Source organism: Bos indicus x Bos taurus, chromosome 12, assembly GCF_003369695.1.
Source record: "Bos indicus x Bos taurus breed Angus x Brahman F1 hybrid chromosome 12, Bos_hybrid_MaternalHap_v2.0, whole genome shotgun sequence".
In the NCBI taxonomy this organism is placed as follows: domain Eukaryota; kingdom Metazoa; phylum Chordata; class Mammalia; order Artiodactyla; family Bovidae; genus Bos; species Bos indicus x Bos taurus.
Window position 1 is genome coordinate 25,701,405 of NC_040087.1, and position 20,375 is coordinate 25,721,779.

General features: G+C 38.8%; 2 protein-coding genes across 12 annotated transcripts in view; one reads left to right on the plus strand and one right to left on the minus strand.

Annotated features, from left to right (window-relative positions):
• Positions 1–20,375, minus strand: part of NBEA (neurobeachin) — a 673,417-nt gene that overhangs the window by 190,368 nt on the left and 462,674 nt on the right. The gene's annotated exons all lie outside the window — the stretch shown is intronic.
• On the plus strand, positions 15,693–20,152 carry MAB21L1 (mab-21 like 1). Its single transcript, XM_027557434.1, has one exon. It carries the CDS (start codon positions 18,077–18,079, stop codon positions 19,154–19,156), a length of 1,080 nt encoding a protein of 359 aa, XP_027413235.1. The 5' UTR covers positions 15,693–18,076; the 3' UTR covers positions 19,157–20,152.

Below are 20,375 nucleotides of genomic sequence, written 5' to 3' on the forward strand. Positions count from 1 at the left end.
AGCATGCTAGGCTTCCCTGCCCATTACTAACTCCCAGAGCCTGTTCAAACAAACATCCATCGAGTCAGTGATGCCATCACCACAGTTTAGAAGCCACCAGGGAAGCATGGAAGTGAGAGTTGGACCATAAAGAAAGCTGAGCACCGAATAATCGATTCTTTTGAACTCTGGTGTTGGAGAAGACTCTTGAGAGTCCCTTGAACTGCAAGGAGATCCAACCAGTCCATCCTAAAGGGAATCAGTCCTCAATATTCGTTGGAAGGACTGATGCTGAAACTGAAACTCCAATACTTTGGCCACCTGATTTGAAGAACTGACTCATTTGAAAAGACCCTGATGCTGGGAAAGATTGAAGGCAGGAGGAGAAGAGGACGAGAGAGGATGAGATGGTTGGATGGTATCACCGACTTGATGGACATGAGTTTGAGCAAGCTCAGAAATTGGTGATGGATAGGGAAGCCTGGCGTGCTGCAGTCAATGGGGTCACAAAGAGTTGGACACGACTGAGTGACTGAACTGAACTGTCATCCACTCATTCAGCTATGATGGAGTATGTGCTGTATGCTATCAAAACAACCATAGAAATCAACCAATTCTTCCATCAGAAGCACAGGACAGATGATATTAATTTAATAATTCATTTAACAAATATTCCAGAGAAGGCAATGGCACCCCACTCCAGTACTTTTGCCTGGAAAATCTCATGGATGGAGGAGCTTGGTAAGCTGCAGTCCATAGGGTTGCTAAAAGTTGGATATGACTGAGCATCTTTACTTTTACTTTTCACTTTCATGCTTTGGAAAAGGAAATGGCAATCCATTCCAGTGTTCTTGCCTGGAGAGAATCCCAGGGATGGGGGAGGCTGGTGGGCTGCCGTCTGTGGGGTCGCACAGAGTCAGACACGAATGAAGTGACTTAGTAGCAGCAACAAATATTTACCCAAGCAATATGCTAGATAAGCTCAGGGATCTAGAAACAAAATGAGTTGGGTTTGAACCCTACCTCAACAGTTACTATTTGGACTTGGGTAAAAAGGTTAAAAGTAGTCTAAGCTTTTAATACGTATCAATTATTTTAATCTATGCCCCAAATCTATAATGTAGATATCATTATCCCTATTTACCAGTGAGAGAACAAGTTTAGGGTAAGTTTAAAGGGTTAAAAGGATGACTGAGAAAGTAGGATCTAGGCAGAACTTAGCACAGTCTTAGTATAATAAGTACTCAAGTATAATAAAAAACTCAATAATAACTAATTTTATCATTCTTTATCTGTTTTATTTATTTATTTATTTTTGGCCATGACATGTGGCTTGTGGGATCTTAGTTTCCTGACCAAGGATCAAAGCTGGTCCCAGTGAAAGTGCTGAGTCCTAATCACTAGACACCAGGGAATTCCTACTTTGTCTCTTTTCAAATACTTAAAAAGAAAAAGATGTTCTCGGAGCCCAGTAAGTAACAATGATCTCCAACTTTGCCCTTCAAGGTTCTAAAACATGCTGTTTGAATGTTTAACTCACTTTTTGGCAGACGGTTAGAAATGAAGAAGCCTAATGCCCAAGGTCGAGGCATACAGTTAAGACTAGCATTTATAAATGGTAGCACTAAATATCTTGCAATGAGATTCAGGGACTCTCCAACTGGTTCCTAGGTCAATACTTAGGTAGTAGAGTGGGTATTTTAGGTATTTCAGTGCATCTAATCAAGTGGTACTTGCCTTAAAGGTATTTATTATCTGGGCTCTACAGTACAGTGAATACTAAATACTGAGATCAATAGATAAAACTAGTAATTCTTAACAGCAAATCCTGCTATTGTTTCTAGAAAACAGGAGAATGAATAGGACATAAGCTACAAAAATGACCTACCTGAAGAGACTTCAGTGTCGTATTTACTGAATGTAAGGCTTTAATAAAGTTGTAGCTTTCCTGTGTTGGCAACTGTGTCTGTCCTCATTCTAGTATGCCCTCAGTAAGCTACCAGAACTTAACCTGCACAACAAAAGTGCCACTCATTGAAACAGTTATAACAGGAAAGGAAAGCAAGTTGATGGGATTTAAAGTGTTACAGGCCACTGAATCACTGACTACTTGGTGAGGGCATGTAGAGAAATGTCATTCTCAACAATGCTGGTACAGTGAAGCCATATTAATGAAACAGTTTTGAAACATGAAGGCTATTCATAAGGACTTTTTTACAATCTTCTGATTTCATTGGGAAATTTAATCCAGACAGAGGAATCTTCCATTAATGATTTTCCATTATTTTACTTGTGGGTTATATTTCCCAGTGGTACATTTTATTAAGAGGCTCTTATCACTTGATGTTTTCAATCCTATTATCTACTCACGGGCACCATAAATATATTGAGATTCAAACAAACAAAAGACGGCCAAGACATGGCATTCCACTCAACACTGGGGACTAACAATATAAACTTTTACCCTGAAACGTGTTTCTTAGCATTTAAAATACCTGATTCATTTTTAATGCACATCAAATAAACAAAAATAGAGTAGCTGTATCAGCACAATGCTAGGAAAAAATGAGTGGTATAGGTTATGACTTGGAGAATGTTTTTGGAATCAGACAAGAGCCTGAGAATAAATCATTTACAGAATGAGCTGTGTTCCAGGCTTCATTAGTTCTGATTATCCCCCAAATATGCTCAGCAGAATGCAGTTGGGTCAGCTGGGACTGACACACAATAACGCAGGCAACTTACAAACTCCTCACAGCACGAAAGAGCTCATGAAACACTGCTCGTGCATTTAGAGTCATGTGATAACACCTCTTATTGCATAAGCCACCAGATGAAACAGATGGGGCAGCTCTGCACTTTAGAATGTCTCTTTTGTAAAAGCATGGGACTTCCCTATTCTCCATTTGAGACACAAACTGCAAGAAAGCTAAATCTGAGGCAGGCTTGCTTTGCGTTTTATTGTCTAGGTGTCACAGCAATAATAAGTAAAGTATTAATAAAATATCCTCATTTAGAAAAAAAAAAAGTTGGCAAACAAAAATCTCTGCCTACAGTTAGAGAAATTCAAGACTTTAACACAATCACCAAAAAAGTTAATATATATATTTTTTATAGTTCATGGTAAAGACACATGGGAAACTTTCAGATACCATTAGTAGACAAAAAGTTTGTTGACAAAGTAAAATTGATAAATATGTCAAAATATATAAAGTACACATTTTACATAAATGGGGGTTATTGGCTATATATTTTGACAAGGTCATGAAAAACAAGTATTAGAATTTCAAGTGTCTGGCAAAAGAAGTAAACAAATAAAAACTATCAAAAGGCTGTGGACTGTGTAATCTATTAATGTAATCTATCTACAAATCTTATTAAGTAGATAAGCATCTTAGTATACCTAGGCTGAGCAAAAACAGTATGTTCATTATAACTAAATTCTGTTTTGCTATGAATGTTCTATATGTAGCCTAGGACAAATTTTAGGAAAGAACTGTTATGCTTGTTAATTCATATTTAAAATAATAACAAATTTATTGTAAGTCAAACCATGGGAAAAAGAGCTAAAAATAGTGAGATAAAATGAGCTGGATAAATAAAAAGAAGTCATGAACTTAGGACCCCACTGTGAGCTTAAACAAATGAGATATCTGTTGACACACATCTTGGCAACTGTACCAGAGTTACGGAGGATCCCAAAAAGGGTATAATTGCCTTGTTTCACTTAACAGAGGTCTATTCTGTATTCACCAGTCCACTCCAGATGTAATGAATTCTAGGCTCCACACTTGATGGACAAGAATGGCTTCTGAGTGATGAGGTGCTGTAGGTGTGATGTCTGAAAGGCCAGACTGTATTCAATTTGATACCCTAAATTCTGAGTTTAATGGACTTATTTCCATTAAAGGGGCAAGACCATACAGAAGGCATCAAAACGTAAAAGTGTCAGACACTTTTGGTTCAATATTAGGAAGAGCATTCTAACAATCAGAACTGTATGTAAGTGCGAGTATCCATCTGCGTAGAAAACAAATTTCTCATCAACAGGGGTAAAAACAGGCTGGATGAGCACTTTGTAGAAATGTCATAGAGAAGATCCAGACAGTTAATGAGGAGGCTTGTATTATATTCTCCTCTAATGTTCTCTCCTGCTCTCATACAAAATGCCTCCTTATGAGGTGGAATTAGTTTCTAACTCCCAGCTGTAATTGGTTGGTGTGTCTATGTGTGTGTTATTCGCTCAGTTTTATCTGACTCTTTGTGATCCCATGTAGCCGCCAGGCTCCTTTGCCCATAGAATTCTCCAGGATTCTATTCTGGAGTGGATTGTCATTCCCTTCTCCAGGGGATCTTCCCAACCCAGGGACTGAACTCAGGTCTCCTGCATTGCAGACAGATTCTTTACTCCAAAGCCATGTCTGAGCCACCATGCAAGCCCCTTAAATCTTAGTTGTTGTTGCTTGGTACATTTTAATAAAATGATCACTGTAAAATTTAAAATTTACTACATACTAGTATATATAGTTCTTACATACAGTGGAATACTTACAACATATTAATCATTACTATTTACTAGTAATTATAAGTAATTCTATAACTAAAATACAGATAGACCATTTATAACATCAGATATATCACTGATAAAAATCCTGTAGTATCTATACTAAAGAAAAGCTTTTATTGAGGAATAAAAACAGTCTGTATTCAGACAGCTTTCTTGAAATAATTGCATTTATTTTTTTTTTAATAATTGCATTTAAATTCATGATAAAAGGAGTTTTCAATGTGTCTTGAATTGAAAGATGTACAATATTGTGGCTTATATAACTCACTGATGTCACAGAGTAAAACCATATGTATAAAAACAGTATACAGATAAGTAATTGTGGAAGACTTATTTTTCCTCGTCATTTTCATAAAGATATATCCCATTAAACTTAGGTTGGACAATGAAGTGGTTCTTAGGTGAATTAGTCCAATTTGATATTTATTAGATAGTCTATGCATATTTCCTAAGTAGTTTCTCCCTAAGGAATAGATTGATATAATACCATAAAATGAAAATCTGTAACATAAAAAGTGTCTGAATATTAACTTATTAAAAACCTCCTAAAAAGAATGCAATCTTTAATAAAATTAATCAATCATATTTTTAATGTAAACCTAAGTCTGCAGCTTCTCTTCAGAATAACACTTACATCCTAGTTGCTGTTTAGTACTAAGTTGAGTACAACTCTTGTGACCCCACGGACTGTAACCCACCAGGCTCCTCTGTCCTTGGGGTTTCCCAGGAAAGAATACTGGAGTGGGTTGCCATTTCCTTCTCCAGGGGATCTTCCTGACCCTGGGACTGAACCTGTGTTTCCTGCACTGGCAAGAGGATTCTTTACAACTGAGCCACATGGGAAGGCCCTTACATCCTTATTGTTGTTATTGTTCAGTCACTAAATCATGTCTGACTTTTTTGCGACCCCAAGGACAGCACCACTCCAAGCTCCTCTGTCCTCCACCATTTCCTGGAGTTTGCTTAAGTTCATGTCCATTAACTTGGTGATGCTATCCTAGTTCAGTTCAGTTCAGTTCAGTCGCTCAGTCGTGTCCGACGCTTTGCAATCCCATGGACCACAGCACGCCAGGTCTCCCTGTCCATCATCAGCTCCCAGAGTTTACCCAAACTCTTGTCCATTGAGTCGGTGACACCATCCAACCATTTCATCCTCTGTCGTCCCCTTCTCCTTCTGCCCTCAATCTTTCCCAGCATCAGTTCAGTTTAGTTCAGTCTCTCAGTCGTGTCTGACTCTGTGACCCCATGAATCGCAGCGTGCCAGGCCTCCCTGTCCATCATCAGCTCCCAGAGTTCATCCAAACTCATGTGCATTGAGTCAGTGATGCCATCCAGCCATCTCATACTCTGTCATTCCCTTCTCCTCCTGCCCCCAATCCCTCCCAGCATCAGAGTCTTTCCCAATGAGTCAGCTCTTCACATCAGGTGGCCAAAGTACTGGAGTTTCAGCTTCAACATCAGTCCTTCCAATGAACACTCAGGACTGATCTCCCTTAGGATGCTAACATTATCTCTGGGTATAGACAGGACATACATGTATGTATTCGTGCATCAGATCAGATCAGATCAGTTGCTCTGTCGTGTCTGACACTTTGTGACCCCATGAATCGCAGCACGCCAGGCCTCCCTGTCCATCACCATCTCCTGGAGTTTACTCAAACTCATGTCCATCGAGTCAGTGATGCCATCCAGCCATCTCATCCTCTGTGGTCCCCTTCTCCTCTTGCCCCCAATCCCTCCCAGCATCAGAGTCTTTTCCAATGAGTCAACTCTTCGCACGAGGTGGCCAAAGTATTGGAGTTTCAGCTTCAGCATCAATCCTTCCAAAGAACACCCAAGGCTGATCTCCTTTAGGATGGACTGGTTGGATCTCCTTGGAGTCCAAGGGACTCTCAAGAGTCTTCTCCAACACCACAGTTCAAAAGCATCAATTCTTCAGCACTCAGCTTTCTTCACAGTCCAACTCTCACATCCACACATGACTACTGGGAAAACCATAGCCTTGACTAGACGGACCTTTGTTGGCAAGGTAATGTCTATGCTTTTCAACACGCTATCTAGGTTGGTCATAACTTTCCTTCCAAGGAGTAAGCGTCTTTTAATTTCATGGCTGCGGTCACCATCTGCAGTGATTTTGGAGCCCCAAAAAATAAAGTCTGACACTGTTTCCATTGTTTCCCCATCTATTTGCCATGAAGTGATGGGACTGGGTGCCATGATCTTAGTTTTCTGAATGTTCAGCTTTAAGCCAACGTTTTCACTCTCCTCTTTCACTTTCATCAAGAGGCTTTTTAGCTCCTCTTCACTTTCTGCCATAAGGGTGGTGTCATCTGCATATCTGAGGTTATTGATATTTCTCCCGGCAATCTTGATTCCAGCTTGTGCTTCTTCCAGCCCAGCGTTTCTCATGATGTACTCTGCATAGACGTTAAATAGGCAGGGTGACAGTACACAGCCTTGATGTACTCCTTTTCCTATTTGGAACCCGTCTGTTGTTCCATGTCCAGTTCTAACTGGTGCTTCCTGACCTGCATATATGTTTCTCAAGAGGCAGGTCAGGTGGTCTGGTATTCTCATCTCTTTCAGAATTTTCCACAGTTTATTGTGATCCACACAGTCAAAGGCTTTGACATAGTCAATAAAGCAGAAATAGATGTTTTTTTGGAACTTTCTTGATTTTTCGATGATCCAGTGGATGTTGGCAATTTGATTTCTGGTTCCTCTGCCTTTTCTAAAACCAGCCTGAACATCTGGAAGTTCACAGTTCACGTATTGCTGAAGCCTGGCTTGGAGAATTTTGAGCATGACTTTAGTTATATATATATGTTAAATGCTAAGTTGCTTCAGTCATGTCCGACTCTGTGCAACCCTACTGTAGCCCGCCAGGCTCCTCTATCTATGGGATTTCCCAGGCAAGAATACTAGAATGGGTTGACATTTCCTACTCCAGGGGATCTTCCCAACCCAGGGATTGAACCCATGTCTCGAGGCTCCTGCATTGGCAGACGGATTCTTTTCCCCCAATACCCCCTGGGAAGGATGCACACACACAGACACACACACACAGTATACAGTCTAGATTCTGTACTGCCAAGTGCAGTCGCGATCAGACAGCCCTTGGTCTACAATTGCTTTTATGACCCTTGGTAAGACACTTAATCTTTCTAAACCTCAGTCCCTTCATTTGTAAATGGGAACTAATACTTGTGAAGATTAAAGGAAATTAAATGTTCATTAAGTAGTAGTCCCTAGTCCTTATCACCCATCTCTCAAATCATTGAATTATTTTAAGTATCAGATGAATAAATGCATATAAAAGTCTTTTATAAATTGAAAAGCTTGTTGCAACTGTAAGGTATTGCATTTGAAACTGTAAAGTATTGAATTTAACAGGCAACATACCCCTGCACTACATTATGGTTAATAGTATTCATTAACGTTTTCAGCATGTAGTAGATGCATCATAATATTATAAATTTCTGCAGCACAAATCAGCAACTTAGAAGAAAAGATCAAGTTTGAAAACAGAGAAAACAATCATCAGTAACAAATATTCTCTATGTAATTTTGTTATAATCCATAGAATTTTAGAAAAATATATCATTTATCTGCAATGGGCTGGGCCTGTACATATAACAGGAGAACAGAGGCTTTATCATGCAGGTGAAGAAAAGGAAAACAAAAATTTTTCCCCAAAATTTCACTAGCCTGTTTTCTAGTCCAAACAATCTGGATAATTTTATCAATAATTCACACTACTTGAGTTATATTCAGGGTTGACGCTCTAGTGTGGTTATGAAGTATATCTTTCCTAGACTTTCTGATTTAAGAATATCAGAGCCATTTAAGGGTAAAGCAACATAAATTATTTAAAAATTGGAACATTTTCTTAAAAAGTGAGCTCATGTAATTTGATAATGCTCTGACTTTTTAGTTTTAAAGATACAGATATTGAAACTATCCCAGCTGATAATTTCATTCTGACATGAGTTTAAAAGGTTAAGTTACTCTCTGAAGAAAGGTAATCTGGTTGCCTTTCACGGCAGCCTGCAAGCTCTGCAATCTGCATAGAGAGGGGCATTTGTCATCATTAGCTGAGCTGTGACAGCTGGCACCCAGGGTGTCCCAGAATCAAGGGGTGGCAGAGACACTCTTGGTTTAGGTTGCCATTAAGTGTAGCAGGTTTCTTGAGGATCAAGTATATTTTATGAAAAGCTTTGTGATGTAACTAACAACAGTGAACATATTTAGATTTTCCATAACATGGATAATACAATGATAGCACATAATTAGCAGGTTGCCTCTAGACAACAAGATGCCAGATTACAGGATGAATAAACATCTACTGCCTGCCACTTAGAGGGGGAGAATTGTTTCAGCACCCAAATAGCTCCAGCAGAGTGGTTTTTTTTTTTTTTTAAAGGCTACATTAAAGTGATCAATTGATTATGTATATTTAAGAAAACAGACTGAAGATAGAAAGTATACTTCTCAGACATGTTTTAAATTTGGTTGTAAACAATGCATAATGTCTTAGGAGTGAGCTCAAGTATACACACTCAATATACTACACAACCTTTTGATAAAATGAATATGAAAACTAAAATCATTTGCACAGATGAAATCCTCCAACTGTTGGAGGTATGTACAGTTGATAAAACATATTTTAAAATATTCCTCGGCAAAAGTTTAAAACCAGAATCTTTTTACCAAATGAGTGCTACTAGCCACGGTCTGAAACAGTTGTGGTTAATACACCTATAAACTAGTTTTCAAATTTTAACAGTTTATAAGCATGTTTGCTTCATACAGTGCAAAACATATAAAGCAAAAAGTAAGATTATATTAAGAAATAGGTTGATCAGATCTTTGAAAAATAAGAAGGCTACAATCCCTTTAAAAAATCATCAATGCTTGGAAACATAATCAATAACACTAGGTTTTATATTATTATGTAAACTAGTTTTCTACAAATAAAACTAATTTTTGTGTTAATGTAAAATCTATGCAAATACATGCAGTCATTTATCAGGAAAGCTGACAAGCATTCCATATTGGAGGGGGAAATGAAACTGCCTCAAGAATAGAGGCAATTAATTATTTCTGTATTTTTTCTTCTTCTGTCTTGAGGCACAAAAGTTATCCATCCAGTTAAAACAGCAAATGAAATAAAGAGATTTTTTTTTATTTAAACACATATGGCTTTTGCCTGCAATACTGATCACCACAAGGTCTACAGATGCCCGTGGCTAAATTGTACACTGGCAGATGCACACAGGGGAAAACTGTGGTAATGCAGCGTGGAAAGCAAAACAAATGAAGAACTGAGTCTGCTAGTAAAAGGGGGAGACAAACCAACAACAACAACAGCAAAAACCCAAACCCCCAAATCAAAAAACCCACATTTTTCCTCCCAGTGAGTTATTCGTTTATCAAACACAGGTTCATGTTGCAAAAAAAAAAAACCAAACACGTGACCTTGGTCTGCTGCAAAAAGTGAAAACAGTTTTAAGTAAGTGAAGGCGTTTTTCTGTATACACATGCACATGATGTATGTGAGGGACTGTATGTGAGGGACTGAGCAATATATTTTTATTTATATGGACAGGATAACTAGTAATGTTTAAACTTCTCAATTTTACAATTAAAAGTGTATGACATTCAAAACTGCCACAGTATATATGACTGGATAAATACTGTTGGACCCTTTAGTTATTATTACTTTAAAAATCCATTTAGCTGCAATCTCCTAAGGTATTATTGAAAACTATAAGGGTTATTACAGAATAATCTTGCAGATGTGATATTAAATTCTGGTGGAGACAAGAATCCTGTATTTAGAGGCTGCTTCCTTTTAACAGGTTAACATAAAAATGTATAGAAGCCAATTCAACCTTTTACTATCTGAAAGACTGTGTGTGTGTGTGTGTGTGTGTGTGTGTGTGTGTGCGTATGAGCAGGCTATTTTGCAAACCATAAAAAGAGTGTACTTCCTAAAAATGGTTTAAGATTATTAAGAAAGCAATAACTTCTTTCTTAATAGGCCTGTAAGCATGCATAACATTAAAATTCCTATTGTAATTGCCAAATTAAAATAGAAAACAGAAACCATTTAAATAATTTTATATCTTGAGGGCAGAAAGAGAAGACTAGTTGTACTATTCCAAGTTGTAAAAGAGCAAAATACTTGAGAGGGCATCATTATCAATGAAGATGTTGGTACTATTACAATTTAAGAATTCTTTGTTTGGAATATTTATAACTATTTAAATTTAAATGGCAATGTATATTTATACAAAATTAGGATTTGAAGCATATGTTCCAAGAATATGTATATATTAATGAATATTAGCTCTAGTAAACCCTTTGGCATCATCCCCCACCATCAAGGGAGGATTAATTTACTGAAAATGTAAGGTAATACACAATGCAAATGTTGAGAGATTTACTTCTCCAAAGACATAAAGCTAGTAATGTTACAAATATTGCTAACTTACATAAGGAACTTAATATGCATTTTGATGTGTAAACTGTAAACTATACTCCTAAATCTAATATATATATTCATGTGAGCATAACAAATATTACCAGTACCTGTGAAAATGAATCCTTTACTAACCATTTAATGTCACATAGTAAAATTAAACAACTTTCATGTAAAATAAAAACTGTTAACCTATTGCCTGTGTATCTGAAATAGCACTTTATATTTTGAGTCTATTTTGGGACTCTCTGATTAAAACTGGTCTTAAAATAGAATCATGATTAAGATAATAAGTTCTAGGGGAATAACTAAAGGTGTTTATAGTCTAAAGTTTTTTGATATAAAACTAAAACACCCAGATTCATTATAAATGAATCATAAAATTTACGAGTAAAAAAAAATTAAGTGCATGAAGCAACTTCTTGTGTCCATGGAAATGTTCTATGTGCCAGATGTTATACAACTCTATACATTTGTCAGAACTCATAGACTGGAACATTCATATTGAAAAAGCATAGACTAGAACAGTACATATGCAAAATATGCATAATAAACCTGACTTTCATAATAAAAATGATTTCCCATAAAAATAATAATGCTATAACTTTTTCCAGTAGGTTCACAAGTTTTTATCAGAGACACGATGTCTTACAAATTCTTTATGTCCTTCATGTTTTTGATTTGATCTAGATGTTTAGATAAAACAAACATATTGAGATTAAAAAGTAGTAAGAACTTATTAGTACTCTTGACTTGATATTTTTGACAAATCACATGGAAAAATTGTGCTTTCATGAAAATAGTACACAGAGTACTAAATAATAGTAATAGTTCAGATAAGTATACTAAAATGTATATTACTAGTATCATGAAAGCAATTATACGGAAGTGGAAATTAAATATTATTTAGGTGCTCTACTCTCAGAAAATGGTTATAATCTGTATCAGTATGTAAAGTTATCCAAGAAATTGCTATTCATAAACTGATTTCCTTTTTTTGCTATAAAGTATTTATTTTATTTGATATATGTGACAAAAGGTAATAGGTTTTACTAATGCAATTATTATTTTAAATTATTACTCCAGTTAACTGATCATTAAAAAAAAACCCTATTTTAGAAGAACTACTTTGCTAATTAAGAAATAAGCTCCAAAATTGTAAATTAGTAACAGAAAATGTTACTTCAGACATGCAGTCACTATAAGCTGATTATCTACATCCTGTATTCTAGTCTCAAGGTTACGAAGAATGTTTTCAGTGGCTAATCACATACAGTCTGGACAGTAATGAGAGGTATGCAATCCTGGATGACCCACTACAGATGGACAGATTAACAGACGCTAATCACATCTGATTCCATTGTTTTCTCTAAGTGCAATAAAACTGTACTGTACTAAGAGTACTGAGGATACAGCCATATGCATGAATGTCTATAAATCCATGTCAGTGATGGTTTGAGGAATACCTAATTTTCATATATTCATATGGAGAAGAATCACGAGTCCATTTATGTCACAACATGTTTACTATATCCAAATTAAAAACATAAGTTGAAATCTAGTAAAATGAATTTAAATTTTACAGTTTATAAAGATAATGGTGACTTTCTAAAGGGTCAATGGGGAACTGGAATGTTGGAACACTCCGTAATACTCATCAATAAATGACTGATTAACCTCACTACCCTTAAATGTTTGCAAACAGTTAGAGATCACAATTCATTGTGAACCATAAGAAAATCTTTTGGTTGATAACCCTGCCCCTTAAATTTGTCAGTTTACAGATACAACTTAAAATATCCTGCATCTCTGTGTCTACATTCAAAATAAGTGAGGAAACTGAGACAATGATCTGAATAATCAAGGCTTAAATTTATTTTTTCTACCAAAAGAAAGGTTTTGGCCAGAGTTATCCAGAATCACTCAAATGTGCAAATCTAGCAGTGGTGATGATTCTGGTTAAGTACACTTCCAAATTCTATTTTTAATCTCAAAATTACTTTCAACATTTATTAAGACCAATAACAAATTTTCTAAGCAACAAAGTAAGCAAAAAAAAAAAAAAGAGTACTCCCTGCTACCATTGTGACTGTATGATCATGTATTAGGGGAATGAGGAAAACTGAGGCAACAGTCTAGAATATTCAAGTGAAGAATTAAGAAAATAATTTTTAAATGTAACCACAATTATCAAGATACTCTGGTTAAAGAAAAATAGGGTCTAAATCGTGCCAACAACGATCTCAATTCTCTGCTCTCCTTTGCCATAGACGATATTAAAATATGAAATAATTATTTTAAGAACTCACTGAAACTTTTGAAGCTTTCAAGCTATTTTGTTTCAAGTATTCTTACATAAGGAGTCACAATAGAAAGAAAGGTATAGATGCACCATCAAATCACATCACCAGAAAAACTCCGTCTATTTTTATTTAATGTGACACATAAAGAAAATCCTGCACAAATATCTGTCTTTAATTTCTCCAGTGTTAAAAAGGAAATATATTGTGTCTGGCAGAATGAAACAGATGAAATAGCCTAGGTGCATTTTAAAAAAAGAGGAGGTGGGTTCGGGGTGGGGGTGGTGGGGGCAGGGGAAGAAATCAGATGTGTACAATGAGCCTTCAAAACCACTCCAGCAGTAGGGATAAATAATTTAATAAACTCAACTTCATATTCTTTTTATCTCCCCAGTGTAATAAGCACATATTAAAAAAATAGAACTTTATATTCGTGAATACTTGTGAGTAGAATAGCAGCCAGCAGATAATGAAAAAACAGAACAGTATCTATCTGTGCATTTAATATGTGTGTGCATAACCTCTAACTAACAGATACATTTTTCCAGATGAAAGGTCACAATTGCTTAAATTTATGAACATGTAATTCATATTTAAATTAAGATAAAAAAAAAGAAACCCTGCATTCCTACATTTCTCAACATAATAGAGTTTTTCTTTAATCTAATGGGGTGTCTCTTTGCCCATTATTTTGTGTGTCCCATATAAGTTATGTAGGTTTACAGAAGGGAGAATAAGTTACCTACGAAATACCACTTTAGAAAAAAGTTATTTCGCCACTGTTATTTTAAATGCTTGGAAGTAGTAAGGATCACAATATTTAATTATTTTATATTCATTAACATTCCTACAATTTTTGACAATGGTGTGCTTGTGATTTTCTCCATTTTTTAAAAATAATAGAACATTCTAAATCAAAGCCACCTAGTGAACTAAGTGAAATGGAAAAGTCAAGTTGGTTAGACCTTAATATCCCAAATACCACTCAAATATGAGCATCTCAAACAATCATTAAATCCTGAGATTCTTGGGGTCTTTTCTTCAATTAGGTCAGTTTTCTTCAATTATCATTCTATTATTAGCTCTTGTCAAAGATGTCTGCACAGCATATCAATGAAAACAATTAAGTATTTATATCCTGAAGCATTGGACACACACAAGCTTTCATTCTAATACTAACTACTATGATTATGTTTATAGTGAAAAAAATGTATATATACAAGACTGGTGTCATTAGAGCTGTTTTATGAACTTTTCACAAGTAAATAAAATTGATTTTAAGCTATTTCCGTGCATTACACAACCATATAAAATAATTAGTTCCATAGGTCAAATGATATTTTATAAAAATTACTTTAAAATTGTTAAATACATCGCTCCAACAAATCAGATCTATCTCCAAAGCCTAGCTGAAAATCAGCAGAATTACACAAAAGCGTACTATATATTTTAAGTTCCTCTCCATAGGTCATTTCAATTAAAAAAAAAGGTGGGGGGGAATAGAAAGCACACTCCTCAGAACAGTTTAATTTTCCCTTCAACAATGAGAGGTGTCTGAGATCACTGGAAGGATCAGCTACAGAAGGCAATTCATTTCACGTGTTCAGTGTAACAGAAAATCACGGTGTTGCAGCAACAAGCAATACTTGCGCGGGAGTATTATTCTAGGGCGCCCAGTTCACCCGCGGTGATGAGAGCGGGTGGGTGAATCCTATGTTATGTAAATCACTGTCAGCTCCCAGCGTGAAGGGTGCTGAAGGAAGCAGCTCAGGAAACACGGTCCCAGCGTCCTTGAAGCCCAAAGACTTCACTTCCCGGGAACACGCTAGGACTAACGAGTTTTTAGTCCTTTTCTCACCATCCATTTTTCTTCTTCAAAGTGCAAATCGTTAGTGAAAAGGCCTTGCTTACACCAATTAGTTTGCACAAAGTGCTTTGGCGTTTAGCTCTGCTTTAACCCAATTAAGCCGCACAGTGAGCCCCGAAGATGCGCCACCTGCGCGCCTGGCTCCAGCGCTACCGCCCGGCGCGCCTCGAGTCCTTCGAGTCCGACCCACCCGGACGGCCGCCGCCGCGGTCCCCCGAACGGCCTCGGGGCCTCCGAATCCCAGGCTGCCTCAGGTCTTCGGCAACTGGGGGCATTTGCAGGTGGCCCAAGAAAACAACGGCCACTCTGACCTGAACCCAAGGGAGAGCGCGCTGGGCGCAAGGGCCCCGCGACCCCGGGACCAGAAAGCGCGGGCTCGGCCGCGACCACACGTGCGCCCGGGCGGCGGCGGGGAGCGTGGGCAGAACACTTGCAGCAAACGTGGAGAAACCCGGGACCCTTAATAAGGTTTTCACATACCACATAAGAGCGCACACACAAAACCTATGGGACATGGAGCAGATAGAGGAAAGAAGGATGGTCAGGGAGCGTAGGGCCGCGGGACCGGCAGGGAGCACGCGGGACCTGCACTGGGTGGGGACAGAGGTGGCTTCCCCCAGAGACCACCGGCACATCTTCGTCTTCGTGGCCGCAGGTTCCCCGGCGGTGACTTGCCTCCTCTTCCTTCTCTTCCAACTGCCAAAAGGTAGTATGCGTTCACCCGCCTCGGTGCCAAAGTAGGGAGGGGCTGGCGGTTACGCCCAATCCCTGCTCCTAAAGGGGTGCAAGGTTCTTGGGGAACAGAGTAGGTGGATGCTGTGGGCCCCGAATCTAATATACTGTTTTAAGCTAAATCGGAATCTACCACCCTTGGATAACAAAAAGTATGATGCTGTACCTGTGCAAAGAAGAAAGGAAAAAAAAAAAAAAAAAATTCAAACGCTTGAGTAGAAAGTGGGAGCCCTGAACAAGATCTTGTTACAAGTGGCTCTGAAAGAAAGTGACTACAAACCTGTTCCAGGAATTATAGGATTTTGCTGGAAATAGTCTTAATTCAAGGTAGGGTGTTAAAAATCTGCCTAGGTTTAAAAACTACAGAACCCCTAAGTAGTATTTCTTCCACTTCCAGTACATCAAGCACGCAGTTGGTACCAGCAGGGGGGAAAAAAAGCTCTACATAAATCCATTTTGCCCTCCTTTTTTAGATTCCCAAATTTAAAAATATTGATTTCTTTCAAAGTTTTTTTTAAAAAATGATGTAAATTTTAAAATCCCAGGTGACTGCAAATTAGTTTTCTTTAAAAATCTTAACCATTTCCCTTAAGTCATTGCAATATTATAAAATCAGAAGTCTGCTGTCAGATGACCACTAAAGATCCCTTAGGAGAAAAGATACATCCTAAATTAACACATCTGTAGACAAGACAGAAAGCCCGAACACATAAATTTTCAGGATAGGTATCTGCCCCTAGGTCTCATCTCCATGACCTCTCCTGAACTGTCATGTATTCAAACACACCTCATTATGAACTCACATTAAGATAATCTCTGAATCTCAGAGAGTTTTCTTTCACAGATATGTCTGCCAGTGCGTACAAAAAGTTAGTGTCCTGGTTATAATGTTGGGCAAGTCTATCAAAGTACAAAGAGGACTGCAGATGGGGGGAGGGGTGTACTAAACATTTTTTAAACATCCCAACTTAAACTGGAGTAGACAACATCTAACAGCAATCATTTTCAGATTCCTTTCAACAACTTCAAATGAGGAGAAAAACATAGGTAAAACACTGCATAACATAAAAAAAAATCATTCTAATATGGGAACATCCAGAAAATTACACTGGTATCAGTCCATCCAAAACCAGCCTGCATATACACTGAAGAGCAAACTCCCAACCTGCATTCAAAAAGACCTCCAGGATTAACAGGCGTTAATTATCTCACTCTAAATGCAAGTTAGTGACTTTTGTTTTAGAAAACCCCATCTAATTCACCAATTGATGGATGACCATTAGTACACCTGTATTTGCATTTCGTTGGTTAAAAAGACAAGCAGGGTTTTTCAGCACAGAAGAGAACCACTTTGCCAAGTCTTTTCAAAACGTCAATATGCTTCAATTAATACCAAAGCTGAGAGATTCCTCCTGATTTCCAAAACTGTCTAGGTGGCCTGGGTGGTTTTCTGCCCAGCAGCAGCCTCCTACCTTTAGTTTGTGTGCCTATATCCAAGAGGGGGGATTAATTAGCCGGGCTGGAGCTGACGGAGGCTGTCGTGACGAGCCCAGTGGCGATTGGCCGCCAGCCTGCCTGGCCCTGCCTTTATAATTTCCACACGAGTGCATCTGGGCTCTTAAGACAAACCAACAGCAGCTTCTTCTGACATATACACAGGCGCACACTCACCCCCGACGCACACTCAGCACACTTTTTCTCCGTCCGATTCACAGCCCGGCACACACCATGATCACGGGCAAGCGTAAATAAATACGGAAAGGGTTGATTATTTTGACTACTGGAAGAGCTTTGCTGGGTCTCACCGCAACTTTTGTTTTTATAACTGAGGTGATCTCTGCACGCGTTTCTCTCACACAAGGAAGGATTCTTTAAAAGAGGAAGAGAGACGGAGAGAGAGAGAGAGAGAAGGGGTGGGGGGAGAACAACCTTTCACTTTAAGGCCGGCTGGGCTCAAAGATAAAAGGCAGGGGAGAACAGCGCGAGGGAGTCCCCGGCCGCCGCCGCACTTCGGAGAGACGCTTCTGGTACAGTTCCGAGCGCCGCGGCCCGTTTCTCCACCGAAGTTGGCTCCAGCTCTAGCAGCCGCGTTGGATCCCACAGCTTACTGCGAGACTCCGGTGTACAACCCGGATCTCTGCCCCAACATGATAGCGGCCCAGGCCAAGCTGGTTTACCATCTGAATAAATACTACAACGAAAAATGCCAAGCCAGGAAAGCTGCCATTGCCAAAACCATCCGGGAAGTCTGCAAAGTAGTTTCCGACGTCCTGAAGGAGGTGGAGGTGCAGGAGCCCCGGTTCATCAGCTCTCTCAACGAGATGGACAATCGCTACGAGGGCCTCGAGGTCATCTCCCCCACCGAATTCGAAGTGGTGCTTTACCTTAACCAGATGGGGGTGTTCAACTTTGTGGACGACGGCTCGCTGCCCGGCTGCGCCGTGCTCAAGTTGAGCGACGGCCGCAAGAGGAGCATGTCGCTCTGGGTGGAATTCATTACTGCCTCCGGCTACCTCTCGGCGCGCAAAATCCGGTCCAGGTTTCAGACGCTGGTGGCTCAGGCGGTAGACAAGTGTAGCTACAGGGATGTGGTAAAGATGGTGGCGGACACCAGCGAAGTGAAACTGAGGATCCGAGACAGGTACGTGGTGCAGATCACCCCGGCTTTTAAATGCACCGGGATCTGGCCCAGGAGTGCTGCCCACTGGCCACTTCCCCACATCCCCTGGCCGGGACCCAACCGGGTGGCAGAGGTCAAAGCGGAAGGGTTCAATCTCTTGTCCAAGGAGTGCCACTCCCTGGCCGGCAAGCAGAGCTCGGCCGAGAGCGACGCCTGGGTGCTGCAGTTCGCGGAAGCGGAGAACAGACTGCAGATGGGGGGCTGCAGGAAGAAATGCCTCTCCATCCTCAAAACCTTGCGGGATCGTCACCTGGAACTGCCGGGCCAGCCCCTTAACAACTACCACATGAAGACTCTGGTTTCCTACGAGTGTGAGAAGCATCCCCGGGAGTCGGACTGGGACGAGTCCTGCCTGGGTGACAGGCTGAACGGGATTTTGCTGCAACTCATCTCCTGCCTGCAGTGCCGGCGCTGTCCTCACTACTTCCTACCGAACTTAGATCTGTTTCAAGGCAAACCTCACTCGGCTCTAGAGAACGCTGCCAAACAAACGTGGCGACTGGCGAGGGAGATCCTGACCAACCCGAAAAGTTTAGAGAAACTTTAGAGGACAATTTTAATCGAGAGCCGAAATGTGATTATACTATTCATTCTGAAAAGTTCTCATGCAGTGTAAACTTCCTGTTCGATTCCTATCTAATATTCCACTCAGCAGTGCAAACAATCTCTTCCTTCAAAAGGAGTGCTAAGGCAACCGCTTAAGGCATCATCTCACCCACCCCTTCAAGGGGAGAAAAAGTAGGGAGAGCAGATGGAGAACACCCCAAACCCACAAGTATTAGAAGACTTCTTTACAAAGGATTTCCTATCGCCCTTGAAAAGTACACAGGAACACCCGGAAAACAGCCTGGCTGTAACGCAAGACCGCTGTGAATGCTAACTATCAGAGGATTATAGCAATCTTGGCTGTGAGTAAACATGATTTGGATATGCCATCTGAAGGAAAAGTGTAATGTATATTTTGATTTGTAACAAATATTGTGATCTCACATTGTCTTTGAAAGTGTGGATGTTGGTGTTTTGTGATTTGGTGAACAAAAGTTAAATTGGCATTTTGGATGTTCCAGACATTTTCCACTAACAAAGATATAATTTAAAGGTAGATTTCCTCCTGGTACTTTTATCTGTCTTTAAAAGTGTCTGAACTTTAAAAAGTTTACATTTTGTTTCAAATATATTGCTTGTTCTATTTCTAACATTCCATAAATATACTTGAAATGTTATTTAAATATATTCAAAGAAATTTGAATTCAGCTTATATAATAACGCTTGAATATCTGAATTATATATTTGAAAAATGCACTTGAAATACACTGGATAATTACTTTTGTGATTTAGATTTTAATTTCTGTTGCTGGTTTTTATTTAATTAGAAGCTAATAAATGAAGTAAAATAAAACTTGTTGTGTCTCACTTTAAATTGTTTTCCTGTCAAAAGATGTAATCCTTAAATTTGAAAACTGAACCACTTGAATATTTTAAACATTTTGAGAAATATGCTAATGAAATAATTAAAAATAAAACCTTAAAATATTGGCAAAAAGCTCTTTTTGTATAGGTACACAATATAATGATCTACTGTTAGCTTCTGACTTACTTATAAGACTATTCCATTCGACAACAGAAACAATTTAAATCTACCTTTGAAAGCCTGCTATTTTGGGTTAATTATTTATGTAGAATTTTTGACACTATAAGGATGAAATATGTCATGACAGTCATGGTTGCTGAGTTAAAAATCAGACAAACTCCGAGAAAAATGAACT

Excerpts from the sequence above, each read along its gene's own strand:
- MAB21L1 (XM_027557434.1), top strand. The coding sequence starts at position 18,077 with ATGATAGCGGCCCAGGCCAAGCTGGTTTACCATCTGAATAAATACTAC.